At 42.9% G+C, this 27,007-nt stretch overlaps 1 protein-coding gene across 2 annotated transcripts in view; it reads left to right on the top strand.

Annotated features, from left to right (window-relative positions):
* Positions 1-27,007, top strand: part of CTNNA2 (catenin alpha 2) — a 1,647,901-nt gene that overhangs the window by 1,452,513 nt on the left and 168,381 nt on the right. For both annotated transcript variants that reach the window (XM_075261702.1, XM_075261694.1), the window contains exons 10-12: positions 12,787-12,879; positions 15,544-15,700; positions 25,129-25,329. In XM_075261702.1, the coding sequence (XP_075117803.1) occupies positions 12,787-12,879; positions 15,544-15,700; positions 25,129-25,329 (451 nt within the window). The remainder of the gene's footprint in view (positions 1-12,786; positions 12,880-15,543; positions 15,701-25,128; positions 25,330-27,007) is intronic.

Genomic DNA, 27,007 nt, shown 5'->3' with positions numbered 1-27,007 from the left:
CTTCATCACGCCAATACAATGCATTAGCCAGTGCTGATTGGCCAGAGTACGGAATTCGGCCAATCAGCGCTGGCTCTGCTGGAGGAGGCGGAGTCTAAGGTCGGACCTGAATGGAGACTGGTGTGGAGCGATCTTAGACTCCGCCTCCTCCAGCAGAGCCAGCGCTGATTGGTCGAGTTCCGTACTCTGGCCAATCAGCGCTGGCCAATGCATTCTATTAGCCCGATGAAGTAGAGCTGAATGTGTGTGCTTAGCACACACATTCAGCTCTACTTCATCAGGCTAATAGAATACATTGGCCAATCAGCGCTGGCCAATGCATTCTATTAGCTTGATGAAGCAGAGTGTGCACAAGGGTTCAAGCGCACCCTCGGCTCTGATGTAGCAGAGCTGAGGGTGCACAAGGGTTCTCCTACATCAGAGCCGAGGGTGCGCTTGAACCCTTGTGCAGCCTCGGCTCTGCTACATCAGAGCCGAGGGAGCGCTTGAACCCTTGTGCACACTCTGCTTCATCAAGCTAATAGAATGCATTGGCCAGCACTGATTGGCCAGAGTACGGAATTCGGCCAATCAGCGCTGGCCAATGCATTCTATTAGCCCGATGAAGTAGAGCTGAATGTGTGTGCTAAGCACACACATTCAGCACTGCTTCATCACGCCAATACAATGCATTAGCCAGTGCTGATTGGCCAGAGTACGGAATTCGGCCAATCAGCGCTGGCTCTGCTGGAGGAGGCGGAGTCTAAGGTCGGACCTGAATGGAGACTGGTGTGGAGCGATCTTAGACTCCGCCTCCTCCAGCAGAGCCAGCGCTGATTGGTCGAGTTCCGTACTCTGGCCAATCAGCGCTGGCCAATGCATTCTATTAGCCCGATGAAGTAGAGCTGAATGTGTGTGCTTAGCACACACATTCAGCTCTACTTCATCAGGCTAATAGAATACATTGGCCAATCAGCGCTGGCCAATGCATTCTATTAGCTTGATGAAGCAGAGTGTGCACAAGGGTTCAAGCGCACCCTCGGCTCTGATGTAGCAGAGCTGAGGGTGCACAAGGGTTCTCCTACATCAGAGCCGAGGGTGCGCTTGAACCCTTGTGCAGCCTCGGCTCTGCTACATCAGAGCCGAGGGTGCGCTTGAACCCTTGTGCACACTCTGCTTCATCAAGCTAATAGAATGCATTGGCCAGCACTGATTGGCCAGAGTACGGAATTCGGTCAATCAGCGCTGGCCAATGCATTCTATTAGCCCGATGAAGTAGAGCTGAATGTGTGTGCTAAGCACACACATTCAGCACTGCTTCATCACGCCAATACAATGCATTAGCCAGTGCTGATTGGCCAGAGTACGGAATTCGGCCAATCAGCGCTGGCTCTGCTGGAGGAGGCGGAGTCTAAGATCGCTCCACACCAGTCTCCATTCAGGTCCGACCTTAGACTCCGCCTCCTCCAGCAGAGCCAGCGCTGATTGGCCGAATTCCGTACTCTGGCCAATCAGCACTGGCTAATGCATTGTATTGGCTTGATGAAGCAGTGCTGAATGTGTGTGCTTAGCACACACATTCAGCTCTACTTCATCGGGCTAATAGAATGCATTGGCCAATCAGCGCTGGCCAATGCATTCTATTAGCGTGAACTGAGTTTGCACAGGGGTTCTAGTGCACCCTCGGCTCTGCTACATCAGATTGCTACATCTGATGTAGCAGTGCCGAGTGTGCATCAGATGTGTAGTTGAGCAAAACTGACTCAGCACTGCTAAGTCTCTGCATTCGCATAGGAATGCATTGGCCAGCCTTCGGCCAATCAGCGCTGGCTCTGCCGGAGGAGGCGGAGTCTAAGGTCGGACCTGAATGGAGACTGGTGTGGAGCGATCTTAGACTCCGCCTCCTCCAGCAGAGCCAGCGCTGATTGGCCGAATTCCGTACTCTGGCCAATCAGCACTGGCTAATGCATTGTATTGGCGTGATGAAGCAGTGCTGAATGTGTGTGCTTAGCACACACATTCAGCTCTACTTCATCGGGCTAATAGAATGCATTGGCCAATCAGCGCTGGCCAATGCATTCTATTAGCGTGAACTGAGTTTGCACAGGGGTTCTAGTGCACCCTCGGCTCTGCTACATCAGATTGCTACATCTGATGTAGCAGTGCCGAGTGTGCATCAGATGTGTAGTTGAGCAAAACTGACTCAGCACTGCTAAGTCTGCATTCGCATAGGAATGCATTGGCCAGCCTTCGGCCAATCAGCGCTGGCTCTGCCGGAGGAGGCGGAGTCTAAGGTCGGACCTGAATGGAGACTGGTGTGGAGCTATCTTAGACTCCGCCTCCTCCAGCAGAGCCAGCGCTGATTGGTCGAGTTCCGTACTATGGCCAATCAGCACTGGCCAATGCATTTCTATGGGGAAAAGTTAGCTTGCGAAAATCGCAAACTGACAGGGATTTCCATGAAATAAAGTGACTTTTATGCCCCCAGACATGCTTCCCCTGCTGTCCCAGTGTCATTCCAGGGTGTTGGCATCATTTCCTGGGGTGTCATAGTGGACTTGGTGACCCTCCAGACACGAATTTGGGTTTCCCCCTTAACGAGTTTATGTTCCCCATAGACTATAATGGGGTTCGAAACCCATTCGAACACTCGAACAGTGAGCGGCTGTTCGAATCGAATTTCGAACCTCGAACATTTTAGTGTTCGCTCATCTCTACTCTTAATATCTCGAACCAAGAGGAACGGGAAAAAATGAGGCAGCGTAAATACAGTTTATAGGAACCCATCTTCAGTTTTTACCACCTCAACTATTTATTGGTTGATTATTTGGAGCAATGGAGGAGGAAAATAGCCATGCTGAGTTTTGTTTCATGGGATGGCAAATTGTTGGAATCACTGGATCAGTATAAAAAATTTTTTTAAGAAAAACAACTCGATTTTCCTATACTTTATCACAAAGGTATATGCTAGCTAAGAGTGTCCATGTGTGGTGAGAAGTGTAGTTTGTCACAGCTTTTGTCATCATATTGTGCAAAATTGGTTTCATGAAAAATTGGAATTCTTATCCAAATTGGAAATCAAGTGTGGACACCTCTATGTACTGGTGATGGCACGAACAAGGCGACTACTATTGTACATTTTTAGTTTTGCTTTGGGATCTTTAATCTAAGTAACTCTTAGAAAGACCCTTAAAAACTTGCCAACTGCCCATTGAATATATTTACATACATCTGGCCCAATGTGACCTGTCTATTTGCAATTGAAAAAGGGCCCAGTTTGCCTGAAACGCGTCGTAGTGATTTGTTCTTATGCTCCAATAAAAGTTTGCTTCATAAGTTTGGCTTGTGCCTTTTCCTCATCATCACCAGCAAGCGCAGATCTCCTGCTGCAGACCTCCAGGTCCCTGTTGTTTGTCCATTAAATATACAAATCCAAGCTGCTATGATGAGGCGTCCTCTAGTCCAGTGGTTCTTAACCACTTCCGGACCACCCATAGAATATAAACGTCCGGGAAGTGGTTGCCTTGTTCTGACAGGACGTACTGGTATGACCAATCAGTACAGAGCAGCTGCACGGAGCTCATGCAGCTGCTGAACCTGGGAGCCGGCTGTAACTTCAGCCGAAGCTCCCAGAGATGGCAGGGAAGGTTTATTCCCTTCCCTGCCTTTTCGATCACTGAGCGCTGTATACACGGCTATGGGCGCCGCCATGATGTGCCCGCCCTCTGACCCGGTGGTCACGTCATCTGCCGGGAGCATCGTCTTAAAAGAGCTGCTGGGTCCTACAGGACCCAGATCAGCTCTGTAAGTGTAAAGAACAGTGTGCAGGAGGCTGGATTCCTCAGCCTCCCTAACAAAAAAAAAGTGATCAGATGCCCCCAAAGGTCTCTTATGACCTTATGGGGACACCATCTGAAAAAAAAAGAAAAAAAGATAATTTAAAAAATAAATAAAACAATACGCTAATAAAACACCATTATTAAAGGTTATAGCCCCACCCCCGACAACACCATACAAAATAAAAATTACCGTAATGGAGACGAAAAACTATTTTATAAAGTTTTTCAGTAGCGCTTTGTATTATTAATTAAAAAAAAAATTATAATAAAGTGAAAACCAGACACAATTTCCCTCCTATTATGTTTATATTTTCCCAGATATAAAAGAAATTAAAACAACATAAAAATAAAGCCCTATGTGTCCCCGAAAAAAGACGCAAAAATTTCTTGAATGAGACATATGAGAAAAATGTTACAGCCCTCAAAACCGCACATACAAAAAAACCCCCCAAAAATGTGTCTGGTCCTGGACCACAAATTGGCCCGGTACTGAAGTGGTTAACCTTGTTTGAGGCACCGAACCCTCCAGTCCCATATGCACATTCACCGAACCCTTCTTTAGTGATAAATCAAATATGATTTTTTTTCCAATTTCAAGACATAATAAACCGTGCATAGGGCCTAGGGTTCGAGCTAACCCTGGTTAAGAACCACAGATCTAGTCTGTTGGTCATGTGATCCATTAGCTGTCGGGAAATACAGGAACTGCTGGATCCTAAAGGATACAGATCAGTAAGTATAAGAAGCCAGTATTCATGCTGTAACTGGGAGAAATCAACAACAACAACAACAACAACAACAACAAATATAGAAATAATAACAAAAAATGTAATGTTAAAATGGCCACTAAATTTCTATTATTATCTTTTAGGATAATGTCTACAAAAATAAAAATAAAATAAATGCAAAAATTATGGCAAAAAAAAAAGTAAAAAATAAAAAAAGTCATTACCATCCCCACATCACAGGTTCTAACTCAGCCCTGCTGGCAACAACATGAAAATTAATATCCTGAATAATAAGAAAATAAAAAAATATGTTAAATCAAAAATCAAAATATCAATGAAAGTAAAGCCCTATGTGTCCCTGAAAAAAAAGATGCAAAAATTATACAAAAAGACTTGTAGCAAAAAAATTTATTACAGATTCCCTGTAAAAAAAAAATTGTAGCATTGGTCACTACGATATTACATTCAACACTTTATTGTATAACTAAACTGAAAACCAAGATGAATATTAATTGGGAATTTCTGATAATGGGGACTGTTACATTATTGTTAAGCTATTCTAATTCCATAGACCGGAACATCATTCCCGTCCATCTTAGAAGAGACAACCTCAATGGGCGAAACATGGAATTGGGAAAATGGAATCCTTTATCTAACAATTTTCAAGGGAGTCTTTCAAGGAAGACTATGACTACTATGTAGTCACTATGTCAGTGACTACTCATTCCTTTACCTGAATGAAAACTTTTCTCTACAGATACCGCCTATCATCTACAGTATATTCACAGAGCTACGTTGAGCCTTGAACGTTAAATTGAAGGTCTCTGACCCAACCCTGACATGGGGCAATAACCCTATAATGATAGATCAGTGGCTCCAATTCTTGGTCATGTCTAATGGATGGGGCACTAATTTACATGGTAACTACCTATAGGTGGCACTAGAGAGTTGTCTTTCTTCTGTATTATGGCTAATTTGCATACCTTTATCCCAGGAATCATTGCCTACCCCAGCTGGTGTCTCCACTATGAGAAACAGTAGCTCCTGGGACCTTGTACAATGTAAATACGTAGAAGATACTATATAGTCATTATTAGTGTATGCCGGAATGTATGCATGTTTGTCCAAATACGTACAACACTATGTAAATAATAGGCTTGGATAATGATCTCCTACGAGACCTTGCACAAATACCCATTTGCCAGGCCTCTTCAATATTACAAAGTTTTGCTTGCATTGCTGACGCTCTGCAAGCGCTCTTCTCCTTAACACATTCTCTCGGCTCCGAGCTTCGCTGTCCAGTGTGATTAATGCCCAGAGAGAATAAAGGAAAATCCTGGAGCCGTATTATGAAGAAATAAAACACTGCTCTTGGAGAATTGCACATTTCACATCAGCTTTGATAGGTATCTTAAAAGGGCAATAAAACTATTACAAAACTATTAAAGTGTTTCCGAATTCTTCTCCGACCTCTCACGGAAAGAAGATGAATGGTCCATTTTAAGCTCCAAGAAGTATCTCCCTCATTCAGGTCACCATCCCCGAGCAAATAAAGCTCAAAATAAGGATAGCATTCATGCAATGTATAGCCCATAATACCGCATTGAGCTTTACAGTGGAACTTTCTCTATATTTCTGCATCCTATAACTTGTCAGTGCTTGGCATCTTTTATTGCCATTCGTTGGCTTTGTTTGCCGGGTCCTTCTTGATGTACGAGCAAATCATTTGGAAAATGTCAGCTTCTAATAAAAAAATAATTTGACATGAAGCTCCAAGGCTCTTAATAAATAGACAAAGTCATTCCTTTCCCCCCCGAAAGGAAGAAATGATTATATGAAGATGGAATGTTGAGTGGATTGTGCCCGAAAGAGTCTCCGAGGCCCAGGGTGGCATGCACTCCGGTAAGATTTGACATTGTGATACATGCAAACCACGTCCATAATTGCCGTGAAGTGGAATGGACGCTGAAGAACAGATGGATCAGAGCTTATACAGTGATGTACACAAGACAAGGGAACAGATTAATACCGCAAGGGGAGACCAGAGGAAAATTTGCAATGGAGGGTATTTCAACTCATTCATGAATCATCTCCAACTGGTATCTCCGCTGGAAGGCATAATGAATACTCATACACGCTACTTAAAAATGGATCAGTCGTTGTCTGTACAGATGTGGATTAGGAGACTTGTTTATGATGCTGCTTAGAAGAAAGTTTACAAGTCAAGGAACTTTGCAGAATTTTGGGACCAAAAAGATACGTTATGAATAGAGATGAGCGAGTAGTACTCGATTAAGTCGGTATTCGATCGAATACTACGGTATTCAAAATACTCGTACTCGATCGAGTACCACTCACTATTTGAATGGAAAAGTTCGATGCAGAACCAGGATTGATTGGCCGAATGCTATACAGTCGGCCAATCAATGCTGGTTCTTCTCCTACCTTTAGAAGTCTTCTCCATGCAGCTTCCCCGCGGCGTCTTCCGGCTCTGAATTCACTCTTCCAGGCATCGGGCCTGGGCAGAGCCGACTGTGCATGTCTGCTTGTAGTGCGGGCATGCGCAGTCGGCTCTGCCCAGGCCCAATGTCTGGCAGAGTGAATTCAGAGCCGGAAGATGCCGCGGGGACGCTGCACGGAGAAGACTTCTCGGAGGATCCAGCCTGACCCTCACTCGTGGACTTGGTAAGTATAATTTGATCGAATGTTGCCTACCCCTGAAACGAGCATTTTTCCCCCATAGACTATAATAGTGTTCGATATTGGATTTGAGTAGTTGAATATTGAGGGGCTACTCAAAACAAATATCGAATCTCGAACATTTTACTGTTCGCTCATCTCTAGTTATGAATATCCCGTTAAGATAGCTTACAAAACAATGTAGCAAAAAACATAGGCGCGGATGAGTCCATTGGGACCTTACGTAAATTTCACAAACTCCAATTCTTCACAATATAATATTTCCTCAATATCTCAACATTCTATCGAAACCTTAGAAAGGCCACATATCACAACCACCGGGTGGTCACATATAGACACCTATTCAGTAGCATTGAGTATTGGGACATCATGTTTTTATTGAAGGCTTTTCATCTTGCGCCACTCATCCCATAATAAGTGAAACTAAAAGCAAACAAAAATATATAGAGTTCCTTTAATCTGGCAATTCCAGAGCAAATGGAGGGCACAGGATTTGACATCCAAAAAAATGCAAAAAACTGATAATTCTGGAAAACCAATGGGCTGCAAAAAGTAAATAAGCTGGAAAACTCCCCTGCACTATCCAATAGTATACCCAGCATGGATACTTGTACAGAATTCAGAATTCTTGCAACAATTTCCTATATTAGAATTATCTAAGAAGGATTGCAAGGCCGACAACAAAGCCCCCTCCCCAAACTCTACTTCTGCACCCGTGATACCACAAATTCTTATTTCTTGGTCCATTCTCATTTCTATGCCTTGTACTAACTTCCCATTTCCAACATTTTTTTTTTCCTTTTGTCTTAATTGGGCATATAGGAATGTGTGGCTTCCTCCATGTTGGGACTGGATGTCTAGATTCCACTTGCCCTTAGTTTACTTTGTAGGCTTAAACACTAGTCCAAGAGAGGCGTGTCTGTATAGTGTTGGTTCCTATCTAAGTGGGGTTACGTGATTGGTGCAGATGGGCTCTCATAATTTGATCAAATGGTGAGCTAAGAACCTCACTGTTAGGATGGACCGTGGCCTCCACTGTGCTACGTGGAGGCGCCCAACCCAATCCTTGTCCAGCACCGGAATCACAGCTGGTTTTGGTGCTAGGGTAGGCCAGAGGCCTCTTCTTGAGTGTGCGAAGGTTCCGGTTTCTCCCTAGTGCCGGGACCGGCACTTCTGGGGTCAGGAGGATCAGCTGGTTATTTACCAATGGCATCAGCTCCCCTAGTGACGAGCTCTCCTGTTTTCCTTCTCCTTGTCACGTGTCTCCTGTTCCTTAACTTGGATTCCCTGGATGTGTTTGACCTGGCTTGATTTGGCACCTTCCTAGCCTCCTGTGTATGACCTTTGGCTCCCAACTGACCTCCCTCTTGGATCCTGTTTTTGGCTACTCCGTTTACCTCCAGTATATCACCCGGCTTCCCTGACTACGCTTCTGCCTCTGCCTTCTGCTACCACATAACCTCCACTTATCGACTCGGCTTGTTTGACCACGTATTTGCTTCTTGGGTATCTGCGTGGTTCCCCTGGATTACCCTACTGCTCATCTGCACTCCAGTCCACCCTGCTCTCTTGGACTTCACTCTCAGATTCCTAACACTCACATTTATATACATACTGTGGGGAAGTTAGCATAGTAGAAGCAGAGGTGCAGACCCAAACAGTCAAGACAAGGACACAAAATGTGCAGCAAACAGGTTTATTTACAAAAAAAAGCAATAAATAAACCTTAACTTCAGGCAAAAATAAAACAAATTCCTGCTCGTCCGAGCGACTAAATAAACAGAAGTTACAACCTAACTATACATGTGGCTTACTACTAGCCACACGAAAAACACAAGCACAAATTGGTCTCACTAAACTCAGGGTTACAAGATAGACCCAGCCACCTCCTCACTTCCTGGATCTGCCCTGAAGTACAGGCTCTGTAGACTTTTATGGGTCAGTAACGAGCCTCAGGACCCACACCTGGGGCCGACACCTGTTCCAGACCTGCATTGGACCACACATAAGTCAGGAATATGGAATATAGCGAGACTCCAGCACTTTGCCTTTCACCTTCTCACCTTTGTAGTTAAGCCTACCTTCCCCAGCACCATGCGCCATTCTTTGTATATAGTTTGGCCACTCCATTCTATTCCATACATTCTATTCCATACATTCTCTTGCTCTGAGTTACTTTTCTTTTGAATGGTGTTTTATGTTAGCGGGGCCGGTGGGCTCTCCCGGTGAAGGGACGCTGTGCCGTAAGCCTAAAATATATATTCTACTTGTTTGTAATACTATAATGAAAGCCTTCTATTAATAGAACTCGCAGGTAGGTCTTTATGGAGCCCACTGGGGGTCCGTCCTGTGGATTTTAATGCAGGGAAACCTAAATATTTAGTAAAACGCCTGAATTCCTTTTCTCAGAACTAAGACACCTGAGCGGACGCCTGCTCGGTAGCAGCAGGTCCCACAATCTGTATGCAGAAAGGGAAACTCTCCATTCAACTCGATTTCTCCATTTCACAGTTTAAGTCTACATAAAATAACTTTCCAAATGTTCGTTTTACGTCTCTTTTACGGATTTTAGTCCCATTATCTTTCTGTTCCCTACTGTATGTCCAAAGGCAGAACAGTCTATGTGTTGTCTTTGAAATGTAAGGACATGGAAATGTATCCGTAGAATCTGCACAAATCTTCCGATTTTAGAGCCCACTCCTGGTTCCGGCTCCCCCATTTCAGTCTTGTTTCGGAAGAAGGCAGAGAGCGCCCCCACCTCTCTGTGTTAGTGACGTGACACGTTGTAGAAATGGAGGTCGTACGGCCAAGAGAGGGTTAGTAGAATAGGTCACTCTATCAATACAGATGTGTCCTTCCTTAAAGGGGTTTTCCGGAACCAAATGAATTTTTTGATACGGATGATCTATCCAGAGTTGTGATCTGTGGGGGTCTGATACCTGGACTCTGCATAGATCCTCTGATCCCGCAGCGTCTGAGTGTCAGAAGCTACAGCAGTGAATAGGGAGCAGAGTTTCTTTTTCACAGTGTCACTGTTTTTAACTTTAATTTGGTTAAAGGGGTCTGGAATGATTGAAAAACTGGGAGAAAAAAAACTAACCCCAGTCTTTAGTTTGGGGGGCTTTTCCTGTGCCTTGTTCTCTCTGATCTTCAAACTTCTCAAACCAGAGTCAGAACTGTAGGGTCTCAGATGACAACTGCAGCCAATCACTGGCCTCAGTGGTCACATAAGCCCTTGCACTTCTGGCCCAAGCGGTCTGAGGCTTAAAGGGAATGGAGGATGCACCGCTGGAATTTAGGATGGAGGATAGGTATAATTTATTTTGTTTTTTTATTTTTTATTTAACCCCACACTGGCCTCCATTGAGTTTTTCTATTAGCCCCCAAAAAACCCTTTAAGAAACCTATTCAGTACAATATTGTGCCATGCTATCAATCCCTTGAAGAGCTGCAAGTCACAAAGCAGCCACTGGGTGGCTTAGGAGAGACACATATAGCATATCACTTTTTGATACAATATTACAAAATAGTATTGTCTTGAAACGCCAATCATCTCTTGACTTATATCTGGCCAAGAGGAAAAAAATATATATATGGTAGCGCATTGTGCATGTTTACAACAGTCAAATTTTTTTTCGACTGTTTCTTATCTTGGGGATCCTCAATAACTCCAGTGTCCCCTTAATTCCTTAATCAGGGCTTGGTCTGTCCAAACAAGTGGGGTTGAGCCTAGTATTGCAGCTTAGTAGAGATGAGCGAGTAGTGTTCAATCGAGTAGGTGTTCGATCGAATACTACGGTATTCGAAATACTCATACTCGATCGAACACTGCTAGCTGTTCGAAGTTTAAGGTTCGATGCCGAACCAGCGTTGATTAACAGAATGCTATACATTGCCAATCAACGCTGGTTCTTCTCTTACCTTTAGAAGTCTTCTCCGTGCAGCGTCCCCGCGGCGTCTTCCGGCTGGAATTCTCCCTGCCTAGGCATCCGGCCTAGGCAGAGCCGACTGCGCATGCGCGGGCATGCCCTCGCATGCGCAGTCGGCTCTGCTCAGGCGTCGGGCCAGGCAGAGCCAACCGCGCATGCGCAGTCGGCTCTGCCTAGGCCCCGATGCCTAGGCAGAGTGAATTCTAGCCGGAAGACACCGCGGGGGGCGCTGCGCCTGGAGAAGACTTCAAGCAGAATCCAGCCCGACCGTCACTCGTGGACTTGGTAAATATAAATTTTATTGAATTTTGCCTACCCCTGAAACGAGCATTTCCCCCCCATAGACTATAATGGGGTTTGAAATCCGTTCGAACAATCGAACAGTGTGCGGCTGTTCGAATCGGATTTCGAACCTTGGACATTTTAGTGTTCGCTCATCTCTACAGCTTAGGCCTGGTTCACATCTGCATTTGGGTTTCCATTTGGGGGGTCCACTTGGGGAGGCATAAAAAAGTGGTAACCTTAGGAAACTAGCAGACCCCATAGACTATAATGGGGTCCATGTGTTTTCCACTCGGTTTCTGCGCAAAAAATGCAGAGAGAAAAGCGCTTCTTGTAGGCACTTTCTCTCCACACTTTTCATGCGGAGAGGGGAACCGAATCCCCGAACGCAGATGTGAATCGGGCATTAGCCCATTCTAGTGAATGTGGCTGCATCTGGCCTGACGTGTCTAGAGTTCTTTTTGCACTTGAGAAAGGGCCTGCAGCGGCCCGAAACGCGTCGTGCTGTACTACAATAAATTTACTTCCTACTGGACCATCTGGTTTCTACATCATTTTTCCACCAGTGAGCGCAGATCCAACATGAACCTCTGGTTCTTGGCTCTCACATTTCTCTGGTCACTCAGTGTTTCGTTGATTCTGCTGCCACTCCCACCTGAATTCCAATCAGGAAGCTTCTATAGAGGTTGTGACTGTTCACAACCCTTTCAGGTGAGAGGCCTACTGGTTTTACTTCTACTACTTACCATATTTTCTTTAAAAAACCAACGCGAATACTACACTCAGAGCGCTCGGTGTCTCTCCTCTGTGTTTTACTAAGCTGCAGTACAAGGCACAGCCACATTTGCATGGATGGCGCTGTACCTGGATAAGCAATGTAGCGAGTGCCCGCGTTCCCTTATTATGCTGCTTGTGGGGGTCCTTTGGGATAAACCCCCACATTTATTGAATGTTTGAAGCTCTGAAGATATTGAATTATCCTTTTAAGTGTCAGAATGATCAAGGGGAACAGGTGGTTGTGGTATGTTATTCACTAGAGTACAACCTAGGAATTAGAAAATCATCCATAGAAACAGAGATGAGACATGATGGATCACCATATGGCTTCATTCCCTACAGAGCCCCGAGCCAGCAGAGCTGAGTATAAGGAGGCGGCCCTGGGGCCCTGAATAGGGTTATGTGCTTACACATCATGGGTATTGTGTCATGGCCTCTTCATATGTGCAGAGAGGATATTTTTGGGATTGACTTCTTGATTTACCCAGCCGCTTTCTGTTACTATGGGAGCCAGTGATCACTTTTAACACTTTCTGCTTTTCTCTCTTTCAGGTTGCGAACCTCGCCTGTTCCATCTCGAATAATGAAGATGGGGTGAAGTTAGTGCGCATGGCCGCCACCCAGATTGATAGCTTGTGCCCACAGGTATGTCTAGTGAAAGAAAGAATCTGTTATATCATTTATTAACTAATGTATTCTATAGTCATACATTGGAACACTGGGGTAAAGAGACACGTATTACTGCACTGCTGCAAAACCATGCCGAGTCACCTGACATTTATATACAGGTTATGTGAGTCTATCCTTAATTTTGCAGGAATTTTATTAAGATCTCCAATTTTTTATGAAACAAGGGATTCTACCATTAAAAACCCTTTTTCTGTGGATAAGATATCGGAATAGCCTTTAGAAAGGCTATTCATCTCTTACCTTTAGATGGGATCTCCGCCGTGCTGTTCCTTAGAAATACCGTCCTGCGACGTCTCTATCTTCTGCTGGAGCAGATGCCTGCGCAGTTGGCTCTGCCAGTGAGACACTAGTAGAGCCGACTGCGCATGCCGGCCGGTGGCCATAGTTCAGAGGCCTCAACTGCGCGCATGCGCAGTCGGCTCTACTAGTATCTCACTGGCAGAGCCAACTGCGCAGGTGTCGGAGGTGACGCCGCCGAAGAAAGACGAGGAAAGAACTACTACGAGGCATTGAACTACAAGAGCAAGAGCGGCCTCCCAAAAATGGCCGCCGGCCGGCATGCGCAGTCAGCTCTACTAGTGTCTCACTGGCAGAGTCAACTGCGCAGGCGTCAGAGGTGTCGCAGGAGGAAGATGACAGAGAAGGGGAGGATCCAGCTGAAGATAGAGGTGTCGCAGGATCCTGTTCTCGAGCAGCAGTGGGGACACCCCCATTGCATTTCCAGCGCTGGGGCCCGCCCCAATCGCTGCCAGAGAACTAATTTCTAAGGAATTTCTAAGGAACGGCGTGGCGGAGATCACATCTAAAGGTAAGAGACGAATAGACTTTCTAAAGGCTATTCCGACGTCTTATCCACAGAAAAAAAGTTTTTAATGGTAGAATCCCTTTAATACAGTACATATTTGGCTGCAATTCACATCACAACCACTAGGCGGCCACTAATAGATACAGATAGCATAAACAACTCCTGACAGAGTATCACAAAATCGTATTCCTTCAGAAAGATGGGGATTTTGCGTCACTTATGTCAGGATATGTCGAATCAAAAGGAAGGAAATACTGATCTCTTGATGCAGATAACATATACAGTAGTATAGTCCATGCGTTGGTCAGAGTGGCGCTTGAGGCGTATATACCAGGAACAGCCGCATTTAACTGGTCTCCCTCCCCTGTACATAACATGGTGGCAGAAGGAGGACCATACACCATCAAGCAGCCTATGGTATAGTAACACAGGTGCAGTGGAGGAGGCTGAGTGACCAATATGGTCATACGTTCTTCCGCCTGCCATTATGTTATGGACATTAGTGGTGTCCGCAGGAGAAGAGGACAGCAGAATGGGGTGGGACGATCATCAATTAAACAGGTCATGACATGAAGGGGTAATGATAAATGATCGGACTATGTACTATGTGGATGAGCAGAGATGGCCTTTAACCATTGTGTGCTCTCCTACAGTTTTCACTCTGGCCACTAAGCTTAATAATAGGCTGACACTTGCCATTCTTTAGTGATTTTTTTTTTTTTCCTGCGGTCACTCTATTATCTCACACAGGGATAACATAGAAGATAACACCTCTGTAGATAACACCACCTAACAACCATCATTACATCACTACTAACAATAGATGATGTCACAACCCATAGACCTCAGTGAGTCAGCTCCAGACTATTGCTGCCTATAGCCAAGCGACTGCTATAAAGCATATAGCAAAAAACTCACGCAAGATGGCCACCTCTATAATCACCTATAGAAAAAAGAATTAAGAAAATCTGCAACCTACAAAAAAAAAAAAAAAAAAAAAAAAAAAAAACCAGGTAGAAAATATTATATGTTAAATATTTGGTTTTAATAAATAAAAAAATGGTGAACCTTCCTTCTAAAACTGGGACTAGTTACATTAACCCTTGATTTAATATATAGAATATTTAAAAAAAAACAAAAAAACGAAAACCTAAAGTGCCCACATACGAGTTATATTGATGCAGGTTTTGCCGGGGAACTTGAAAGTATCATGACTTCTATAATAGAAGACGTATGGTCATTGTAAGTATCCCGCTCGCTCCCTTTAAGATGACAAGTGTTATAGAAATACAATATTGAGGAAATGAAAAGAAAAATCTCTTGTTCATTCATTGTGTGTGATGGCCTTAGATGGGCCTTGGGATGGCGCGTACAATGATGGAGGTGTAAGAGCGCTCCCTTACTGCCCGCCGTCATCTGTCACCTCGCACCGTTCTAATGTCGCTCGGATAACATTGCTAAACAGCAGCGCGGGGACCATAGCTTAGCTTCTGCTCCGAGACATGTTCTGCAGTTAAAAGACCATAAATAACAAGAGGGATTGGGCCCATCCTATATCATTGCACTGCGCCTGTATCGATGAGGAGCTCTGGGGTGAACGTGAAGTGTATCTGTCACATCCGGGAGACTGTGGGGGCCCGAACCAACATCCATGTTGCAGCTCTATCCCATTCATTGTAGTGGGATGGAGATGTGGCATTGCCATGGACAAGATGTAACTTCATGCCAAGAAGAAAACAGCATAGCTTTACGAGTTCCCCTTATGGAGGTAGATGTTGTATTATCAATGTTGTTGTTGTCTTCTCCTATCCCAGGTGATCAATGCCGCCCTGACACTCGCTGCCAGACCTCAGAGTAAAGTGGCTCAAGATAACATGGACGTCTTTAAAGACCAGTGGGAGAAGCAGGTCCGGGTTCTTACTGAGGCCGTCGATGACATCACTTCTGTAGATGACTTCCTGTCTGTCTCTGGTATGTATATCAATGAAATCTACTTCCATTTACAGGTCATGTACAGTGTTGGCCAAAAGTATTGGCCCCCCTGCAATTCTGTCAGATAATACTCAGGTTCTTCCAGAAAATGATTACAAGCACAAACTCTTTGGTAATATCTTCATTTATTTTGCTTGCAATGAAAAAACACAAAAGAGAATGAAAAAAAAAAAGTCAAATCATTGATCATTTTACACAAAACTCCACAAACGGGACGGACAAAAGTATTGGCCCCCTCAGCCTAATACTTGGTAGCACAACCTTTAGACACAATAACTGCGCACAACCGCTTCCGGTAACCAGCAATGAGTTTCTTACAAGGCTCTGCTGGAATCTTAGACCATTCTTCTTTGGCAAACTGCTCCAGGTCCCTCCTGAGATGTGAAGGAGGCCTTCTCCAAACTGCCATCAGGAGATCTCTCCTCCTCCCCCACAGGTGTTCTATGGGATTCAGGGCTGGACTCATTGCTGCCACTTTACAAGTCTCCAGGGCTTTCTCTCACCACCATTTTCTAGTGCTGACCTGAAGTGTGTTTTGGGTCATTGTCCTGCTGGAAGACCCCTGACCTCTGAGGGAGACCCAGCTTTCTCACACTGGGCCCTACATTATGCTGCACAATGTGTTGGTCGTCTTCAGACTTCATAATGCCATGCACACGGTCAAGCAGTCCAGTGCCAGAGGCAGCAAAGCAACCCCAAAACATCAGGGAACCTCCCCCATGTCTGACAGTAGAGGGCATCTTGTTTTCTTTGAAGGCCTCTTTTTTTCCTGTAAACTCTATGTTGAGGCCTTTTCCTACTTTTGTCTCCTCTGACCAGAGAACATTCTTCCAAAATGTTTTTGGCTTTCTCAGGTAAGTTTTGGCAAACTCCATCCTGGCATTTTTTCTGTCTCTGGGTAAGAAGTGGGGTCTTCCTGGGTCTCCTACCATACAGTCCCTTCTCATTCAGACGCAGATGGATAGTAGGAGGTGACACTGTTGTACCCTCGGACTGCAGGGCAGCTTGAACTTGTTTGGATGTTAATCGAGGTTCTTTATTCACCATCCGCACAATCTTGCATTGAAATCTCTCGTCAATTTTTCTTTTCCGTCCACATCTAGGGAGGTTAGCCACAGTGCCATGGGCTTTACACTTCTTGATGACACTGCGCACGGTAGACACAGGAACATTCAGGTCTTTGGAGATGGACTTGTAACCTTGAGATTGCTCATGCTTCCTCACAATTTTGCTTCTCAAGTCCTCAGACAGTTCTTTGGTCTTCTTTCTTTTCTCCATGCTCAATGTGGTCACACAAGGACACAGGACAGAGGTGGAGTCAACTTTAATCCATTTCAACTGGCTGCAAGCGTGATTTAGTTATTGCCACCACCTGTTAGGTGCCTCAGGTAAGTAACAGGTGCTGTTATTTAGACAAATTAGAGAAGCATCACATGATTTTTCAAACAGTGCCAATACTTTTGTCCACCTCCTTTTTTATGTCTGCTGTGGAATTATATCCAATTTGGCTTTTTGACAATTCTTTTTGTGGTTTTCCATTGAAGACAAATTAAATGAATATAATAATACCAAAGAATTTGTGATTGCAATCATTTTCTGGAAGAAGATGAGTATTATCTGACAGAATTGCAGGGGTGCCAATACTTTTGGCCAACACTGTATAGAATTAATTTTTCGAGTTGTGAAGCTTTTTCCTGAAGAGACAGTATTAGGAATATAGTGACACCCATGGTTCTGTAGGCCATCAGGTACTCAATATGTACAGTATAGTCAAGGTTTTACTTTAGACTGGAGGGTCGCTTTAAATCTATAACTTTTTAGCTTTTTTACACTATAACAAAAAATTCGGGTTGCTGTTTTTATTGCCCATAATCTTTATTTAATCTTAACAGATGAATGTTTTTTTTTTTTTAATTAGACAGAAAAAGCATCTTCATTTTTAGATCTGTCATTGGAAATGAGCACCCACGTATTGTTCTACAGCAAACGTTTCATCAGTTTTATTTTCAGCAAATTTATTCAGAAAGTGTTAACAATTATGGATTAAAATAAAAATAAAGGAAAATATGGATGTAACCAATAATGGATCGTGGAGCCGCTTGCGCTACCAAAATGGTTTGGTCCGTGAAGGCTGCTAGGGTCATGTTCTTAGCAGACTCCCCAATTTTCCACCTAAGGGTGCATTGACATGGAGGAAAATGGCACTGAATTTGGTGTGGAATCCGCCTCAGATTCAGTGCTGAAAAAAAAGCCTCCCATTGACTTTAATCTGAGGCAATTTCCACACCAAATTCAGCACCATTTTCCTCCGTGTGAATGCACCCTTAAGCTCCTTGGAGCCGGCCATGTGAAAGATCAGAGTTTTTCCAAAATATGGAACAGGTCCTATTCCTGTATTTTTTTTGCGGCTCTTATTCATTGAATGAATGGGGCCATGGAACCACAGACGGTGAACGATTGGCACATGGATGTCATCTATGCGCCACCCGTGATCCAGCCATGAATGGACAGCACGGCTGGCTCACGGGCGGAACACGTTTGTGTACAATCGGCCTTATAGCCTTTAACATATAGGGATCTGGCTATGAAGCAGAGAATATGCCAGGTCGCTATCTGGACAGGTATCAGGACACAATATACGAATGAAGGAAGCTGGGCCAAAACAAGAATACAGGACAAGGCATAGGACCTGTAGCTGAGGTAGTGCAGAAGGTAAAAAGTTACAGAGAGCAAAGGCATGACAGAAGGCCCAAGGCCATAGGTAACAGATGGCAAAAGACAGAGGCCAACAGAAACAGAAATATAATAAAATGAGGCTAAGGATAAGGCCCCCATGTTGCTGCTGGTTTTGTTGTAGATTTTGCTGTTTGTTTGAGCCATAAGCCAGAGATGGATTGAGCAGAAGGGAGAAGTATAAGTTGCCCCTTTGTATTTCCCATTCTTTTTGTATCCACTCCTGGGTTTGGCTAAAAAAGCAGCAAAGTTTGCAACGAAAAAAGAAGTTTTTCCACAACATGCGGCCACAGCCTGAAGTTTGGTCGCGGCCGTGGAAAAAGTCCACAGAGGAAAGCTCTGTGAACTTTCTGTGAAATGCACTGTAGGAAAAACTGCAATGTGTTGCCACTGCAGTTTTTCCCTCAGTGCTTTTTTTAGCTGTGGCCTGCTACGTGAATGCATACAGATAGACAGAGATTGACAGGAGGAAGTTTAGCAGGTGAGAACACTAACTATTAAAGAGACAAGAGCACACACAGAGATGGCCATGCAGCATGACCTGCTGACAAGGCAGTATGGCGATGAATGCAGAGCACTTGTTATAATATTCAACCAAAAGTAAAAAATAACGTTTTTTATATATATTTTTTCCTTTAGATTTATATCAAAGTACTGTTAAATGGGACAAAATATGATATTTTTCAGAGCAGTACAATTACTACAGACAATTTTAAAGATTCCAAAGTACGAAGGTTACGTAATACAGCAGAACACAATACGTGAAATAGTTGGGATACGCGTATTGTCCAATGAAGGCTATAACACTGACCTTCATATTCAGAAGAGAAAGCAAATAAACATAATAAGAGAAAGAATGTATTGTGATCTATGAAAAAACCCGGTAAACAAGATAGAATAACGAACTGCGCCTGGTCACAAAATTGTTACAAAATAAAATCAGATCTAAAAAGTACAAGGGAATGAATCTCTTCTCTAAAAGTTTGAATTTAATATTTTCAACTTTTTGACTTCTTTTCTATTTATTTGTATCTACTTTCATATAATAGTTAGGCTCCATTCAACTTTTGTGTTTTCCTCTTCCACCACAAGTCTCTTTGTTTTCTATGGCAGGAGTGGCGTATTCTGAAGCACTTAACTGTCGCCATTAAAATAATCAATGATGTCGCAGTCATTGTCATCCGTTTGTAAATGAATCCATCGTAGGTATCAAGGTTTCTTTAACATTGGAATCCATTAGTCATAAAGTGAATTGAAAAGTTGATGCCCAAACATGGTTTACTCAACTTGGTTGGAACTATTATAAACCAAATGCCAGCATCAGGTGGTTGGCCAGTCCTGCCGAAATTGGCAAACTCTGTGAACCATAGTCTAATATATACAGACACTGTTACAAAATCAAATATTTGAAGGGTGCTTCAAGTTCTGTTGCCAACCATAACTTATTCTGCCTGTTATCTTGGCAGAATATCACGGAGGGAGACATGGCTCGGCACAACAGTTGGTCTAGTTGGCTAAAGGCCAGAATTCGTTGGCATGATATGATTGCTTAGACAACACCGGCTCATCTTCTGCTCTCCCTTCTGAAGGGAGACCCATTCTGCAATATAATTGGGATACGACTGACTATAACCAATGAACTTCAATGGGACCATCTAATGTGAATATGGGGCCTCTTTAATCTCCCCCAAAGACAAAGATTGGGAAATTAGATTCAACATGTTGGATCCTTTGGTTATCGGGGAGATAAGTAATTCCTAGAGAAGTTTGGCAGTGACTGACTCCTACGTTTCTCTGTATAGGGGATTCCAGAGTGAGGGTAACTTCACAAACAGCAATTTTTGGTGGTCGTATTCCATTGAATATTTTAATCCTCAAAAACAAAAAGAGGACACCGAGTGTCCCATAGTGTAATTGTGTAAGGTAGAAACAATGCTGAAGGAAAAAAGAGAGGCTCTCACCTTGTGGGGTTGTGAAGATGGTCACCACTCCTCACTACACATGGGGACCAAATTGGTAAAAGGGTTCCTTTCCCTGGATGGGGACAAGCTGAAGAGTTCCACACACCTCTCGGATGTAAACAGGACAAACAAAAGGACCGACACAAAGATTTGTTCGTGAGTCTGGTTTGAAGGTTTGGTGGGAGCGCAGTTCCTTCAAACCAGACTCACACATGAATCTGTATGCCAGTCCTTTTGTTTGAAGTCAAAGTTAAAAGGAATTGGAAATAAAGTAATTCTTATATTTCTCCTTCCTGCTGCATCCACTTCTGGCTTTGGCTGAAAACACGGCTTCAAAAACTGCAGTGGCTTTTTTCCAAAAAAATTCTACGTGTGAATCTACCTCCATAGCTGCCCAGTGAATGAACGACAGCTAATCTGTATTGCCAGCCTAGCACTTACTTGAAGGTCATGTAGAAAGTTCTCCTTTCTCAAGTATGACACAATAGTAAAAAATAACTCCGACTTCATACACCTACCAGTAACCTCCCTTGGGTTCTGAATTGAGAAAAGTGGAATGATGGTTTATTTACTCTGAAATGGGGATATCTTTGTAATTACACTGTCTCCTCATACTTTATGGCGAGGGAACCGTCAGCAATGTAACTTGGACTGGACTCAAATGAAGTATGGTGTTGAGTTATGGTGTGTCCTAATGTTTGAGTGGGAGATATTGAACCATAATTAACTATGTCTACAAACATTTATTAAGATCTATAACTCAATCTCTTCTGCATTTTCTTTATATTGCACATTACGGCGTACATTCGCTGAAATTATTTGAGTTGTCATTGGTTATGTTATGATAAAGCAGATGCATGCTGACTTATACGCTTCAATTACCTTCTCCGGCTCGCTATCTGTCCAGCATTTAGCAAAAGCGCTGAAAAGCAATTGGCTAAACAGCTGAAAGACACTGGTCTCCTGCCATCTTGTTACTCTCATTTAGCAGAAAATTCATTTCACATCCAATTTTAGAGAACCCAACGAGAGTGAGTCTGGTCATTTTATTAGCCTTGCCCTCCGAATAAGGATCAATAGTAACTTTCAAGCCAAAATTTTTTCCATATGAACGGCTTGTCATTTTTAACAATTTTTTGGCCTAACACTTTTTAAAAACCTATTGATCGTCGACAGATGGAAGCGTTCGTTTTATTGAAGTTTTAGGCGTAAGCAAATTGAACAAAACAAATTGTATCATAAACAGGGCATAGCATTATCATCTGCCGCAACTTTATGACAAAGTTACTTCGTGTTAACTAAGGAATCATCAAAAGAGATGTAAGATCCATATAAAAAGAGATAGATAGATAGATAGATAGATAGATAGATAGATAGATAGATTATGAGGTTACGTGTGGGCAGGTAGCGGGAGATTAGCTCAGAGATATATGGAGGGGACAGGTTGTGGATGGCTTTGTATGTTAGCGTTAGTAGCTTGAACTCAATTCGCTGGGCTATAGGTAGCCAGGGGAGGGACTGGCAGAGGGGAGCAGCCGATGAAGATCGGGGGGTGAGGTGGATTAAGCGAGCAGCGCAGTTTAAGGTGGACTGGAGGGGGGCGAGGGTGTTAGCTGGGAGTCCATGGAGAAGGGTGTTGCAGTAGTCTAGGCGGGAGATTATGAGGGCCTGGACGAGCATCTTGGTAGTTTCAGGGGTGCGGAAGGAGCAGATTCAGTGGATGTTTTTAAGCTGGAGGTGGCAAGAGGTGTTGAGGGTTTGAATGTGTGCCTTGAAGGATAGGTCGGAGTCCAGAGTAACCCCAAGGCATCGGGCCTGTGGGACAGGGGTAATTGTGGTTCTGTTAACTTTGATAGATGGGTCAGGTGGAGGGGCCATACGGGGTGGGGTGAAGATGATGAACTCCGTTTTCTCCATGTTCAGTTTCCGAAAGTGGGAGGAGAGGAAGGAGGCTACAGCTGCTAAACAGTCTCGAAATCTGATCAGCAAGGAGGTAATGTCTGGTCCAGAGATGTATATTTGGGTGTCATTGGCATAGCAATGGTATTGAAAGCCATGAGATTCTATGAGTTGGCCCAAGCCGAGGGTGTAGATGGAGAACAGGAGGGATCCTAGGACGGAGCCTTGGAGGACACCTACAGAGAGAAGGACCGCTGAATGTGTGGTCGATGAGGTATGAGGAGATCCAGGAAAGGGCCAGGTCTGAGATACCAAGGGATGAGAGAATTTCTAACAGGAGGGAGTGGTCAACTGTGTCAACTGTCTAATATAATCTGTATAGCCTTGAGGAAAGAATGGGGGGAGGCATGACTGAAACCTTTAAATATGTCAAAGGTATAAATAAGATTTAGGAGTAAGTAGATGTACTTGGCAAATGTATAGTAAATGAATAGAAGTGTGCCTGGGATACACACACGTCTATCTTACTGAACCAACTGAGAATATGGAAATTCTAATAAATTCCTCACTCAACAAACCAACTTCAGAAATGTGTTGCCCATAATTTGTAACATTATTAGACTCCAAAAAGTCATACAGGCCCCTTTGGAAACTTTTATTGAATTAAAAATTCCGCAGAGAATTTCATGGTCTCTGCTCTTACAGAAAATAATCCTTGTAGTGTATAAATCTTCTTTCCTTTAGGTGTAGAAGAAGGCCTTTGTTATAGATACAGTCCTAAAAGATAGTTATAGTGAGAAGTATTATTCACAGAAATCAAAAGAATAATGTTAAAATGACTGGTATGGAAGATGGCGCCATCTTGAAGGTCCGAGACAATAGGGCAGATTTACTAACACCATCTAAAAGGTAGACTTAAACTTAGAGTCTTAAACCGCACCAGTTTTATCACAGTGTCTAATACTGTCTCAATATTAAACTTTTTTTTTTTCTATCTCAATACCTCCTACTATTCGGTTTAGTTTGCTCAACAACAAAAATTGTCATAAGACATTATTAAATTTTCCAAAGTACGTGGGTTGCATAATACAGAAGAACACAATACGTGAAATATTCGGGATACATGCATTGTACAATGAAGGCTGACCTTCATATTCAGAAGAGCAAGAATGTATTGTGATATAAAAATAATTGTCAACAACATAAAATAATTAACTGCGCCTGGTCACAAAAAAAATTACAAAAAAATAACATCTAAAAAAATAAATTCCTTAGGTTAACATTATGTAATCAGAAAATTAATCTCTTGTCTATAAGTTTGAATTTAATTTTTGCCACTTTTTGACTTTTTTCTTCTCTTTTGATCTAGTTTCGTATAACATTTAGGATCTGCTCACATTCATGTTTGCCCTCTATATTTTCTATGGCAAGAGTAGCACTTAATTGTCTCTTTACTATAAAGGAACCCTGGTGATCCAGTCATTGTGATCTGTTTGTAAATAAATCCATCATAGTTCTCAAGGTTTCTTTAATAATGGAATCCATTAGTCTAGTAGGAACAAAGTCCTAAAGTGAATTAAAAAGCTGATGCCCAAATGTGGTTTACTCAACATGGTTGGAATGAATATCAGCCAAATGTTAGAATTAAGTGGTTGGCCAGTCCTGCCGAAATTGGCAGACTCCATCAACCATAGTCTAATATGGATAGACATTGTTACAAAATTAAATATTTGAAGGGTACGTATAAGTTCTGTTGTCAACCATGACTTATTTCAGAGGTACTGCCTGTGTTGCCAGAGGATAAAAAGTGATAGCGGGGCAGAATAGTTGGTCCGGTCAGTTAGAGGCCAGAATCCTTTGGCTTGATATGGTTGTCAAGACACCTGCTCACCATTCCACATCTTCTGCTCTTACTTTTTACCATCTGATGGGAGAGCCATTCTGCAATATAATTGGGATACTTTTTGAAAATGACCATACACATTAGCTTAATAACTAGGATTGAGCGATTGGGAAAGATCGGATCCCATTCGGCGGTCAAGCAAATTTCACGTTTGGGATCGGCTGGAAAATGATCGAAAATCGGATTTTAAAAACGATCCTGAAATCTCAAGATCGGCTCAACCCTATTAATAACCAATGACTGTTAATATGACTTATGGTGCCATCTTGAAGGTCTGAAACAATGGGGCAGATTTACTAATATCATCTAAGAGTCAGACTTAAATTTATAGTCTTAAACTGCACCAGATTTATCATAGTGTCTAATACTGTCACTGTTTATTCTAACTAAACACTCCCTATTAGTTGGTTTAGTTTACTTTAAAAAATTGGCAAAAATTGTTGTATTTTTGGTGTATGGTGTAGCAAGTTAAGTCATACCTACTTTCCATGAAGCTCCTTTCCTGTGAAGCCAAACCCTTTTTCATACATGCCATAAGAGTCTAAAAAGTGTCTACAGCAGGGTACAAGGCATAATAGACAACTTTTTCGGACAAATTACACCAGAATTCTGCACATTTTGCTTCGTATAGTCCCAATGGTCTTAAAATAATACAATAGGTCCGTCAGATTCTTAAGAACATTCCATTAAAATTTTGATTGTTCCATCTCTCAATAAGAGATTAAACTAAAATACCATACCATGGTCATTGTGATTTCCCGCGTCCTATTTATATTTTCATCCTTACCACTAGACCATTGCTTTAAGGAAATGGGAAAATTTCGATTCACATAAAAAAATAGTTGGTAGATATTAAACCTATTATATCCTAAAACACAATAAGAAAACAAGTGTCTCTATTGATCTTTCAGAAAACCACATACTGGAGGACGTAAACAAGTGTGTAATTGCTCTACAAGAGGGAGATGTTGACACATTGGATAGAACTGCAGGGGCTATTCGAGGCCGTGCCGCCAGAGTCATTCATATTATTAATGCCGAGATGGAGAACTATGAGGCCGGAGTCTACACCGAGAAAGTTCTGGAAGCTACAAAGTTACTTTCTGAAACTGGTAAGTGGATGAAAACGAAATAGGAATTTTCTCATCACTTTTATATAGTTTGTTTCCATTCACAATCTTATGTGAAAGGTTCAGAAATGTGGAAATATGTTACCAAACAAGAAGGCCTTCAAAAATAGAAATATTAATAGTTTTTTATTTATTTTTATTTTTTTACATAGCTGTAAAGGGTAAGTTCAGATGGAGATTTTTGGTCAGGATTTTGAGGCCATATCTGCCTCAAAATCCTGACCTTAAACGATGGCTCCCATTGAAATCAATGGGAGATGCCCAGGAGTTTTTTCCGGCTCCCAGAAAAAATAAGCGAGGTACTCATTTTTCAGGCCTGAAGACACACCCTCCTCCGGACTAGGCCCATTCATTGGGCCTAATCCGGAGCGAAGTGCGCAGATGGATGCCGGTGCAGTGCATCGGCTTTCAGTCGCGGCTACTCGGCTTTTGGACCGGAACTTACCCTTAATATTTGGCGGTGTGGAAACTGAAGATCAGTTTGAAGACACGGACCAGGTGGTATATGTGAAGAAATATTTATTGAACAGATAACACGTTTCGGGGTTTGGCGTGTAGGAAACGCACCCCTTTATCAGGTCTCAGTACTCAGAGTAAGCAGCATACAGCAGGTTCCAAAGAGGACTTCTGGACACCACTGGATATAATGAATTTGAGGAGTGCGCCACCCAATTCTTCAAACTGATCTTCAGTCTCCACTCTGCCATTCATTCACCGACATCATATGGCCATGTTTGCCAGTCGGTTATATCGGGTGTTTTCTGTGACCCTCACAGCAGTACGCATCCTACACTCAATTTGTGGTGTCCCCCCCCCCCCTGGACATTGGGAAGTGTAGTTTCCATTAAGATCTGGAGGGTCAGATTGGAAAACCACAAGACCTTTTCACTCTATGGTCTTCCAAGGAGCACATTCCGCCCTGTGTATTTTCATCCTCCTACCACATCCCATTAATATTTAATTTGCTCGCCGTTTAGAGGAGGGGTCTTAGAAGTAATTATACGGCCCTAATCTCAACATCATCCAGTCTGTCTGGTATTACATGAAGAGACAGAAGGATTGGAGGAAGCCTACATTCCCAGAAGATCTGCGCTTAGTGCTCCAAGATGGCGGGAACAACCTCCCCACCGAGTTCTGCCAAAAACCGTCTGCAGGGACCGAGAAGAACTGATGGAAGGCAAAGGGCAAAGGTCACAACAATATTGACGGGGTTTATATTTCTCTTTTCTTCAAAAATAAACTATTAACGCTGATATTTTTGAAGGCATTTTACTTGATTTTTATCATTTTTATCAATCCCTATACCAAGTATACCTGTCAGAGGTGGAGAAGCTAGTCGGGAGCTGACCTAATGACTTCCCATCTTTGACCAGCTATTAAACCATGTTCTTTAAGGAATGTGCAGTGTTTGAGAATAAAACAAAGCTGTTTGTGACAGGGGAGCCTTTCAGGATTATTTAACCCCATGGTTAGGGCTTGTACCCTTTAATAATCATGTAGTTTTGGAAAGGAACAAACTCAAAAAATTATATAGCTCAAAGACCAGAAGTGACTTGGTTTTGAAGACAATCTACATCAGGCAATTTTATTTTCTTGCTGTTCTTTCCTATGTCTAATATATGAGATTTTCCTTTCAAAGTCATTATATTGAAAATCAAAA

This window comes from Leptodactylus fuscus, chromosome 1 (assembly GCF_031893055.1).
Source record: "Leptodactylus fuscus isolate aLepFus1 chromosome 1, aLepFus1.hap2, whole genome shotgun sequence".
Classification (NCBI taxonomy): Eukaryota; Metazoa; Chordata; class Amphibia; order Anura; family Leptodactylidae; genus Leptodactylus; species Leptodactylus fuscus.
This window is presented reverse-complemented; position numbering and strand designations above follow the sequence as displayed.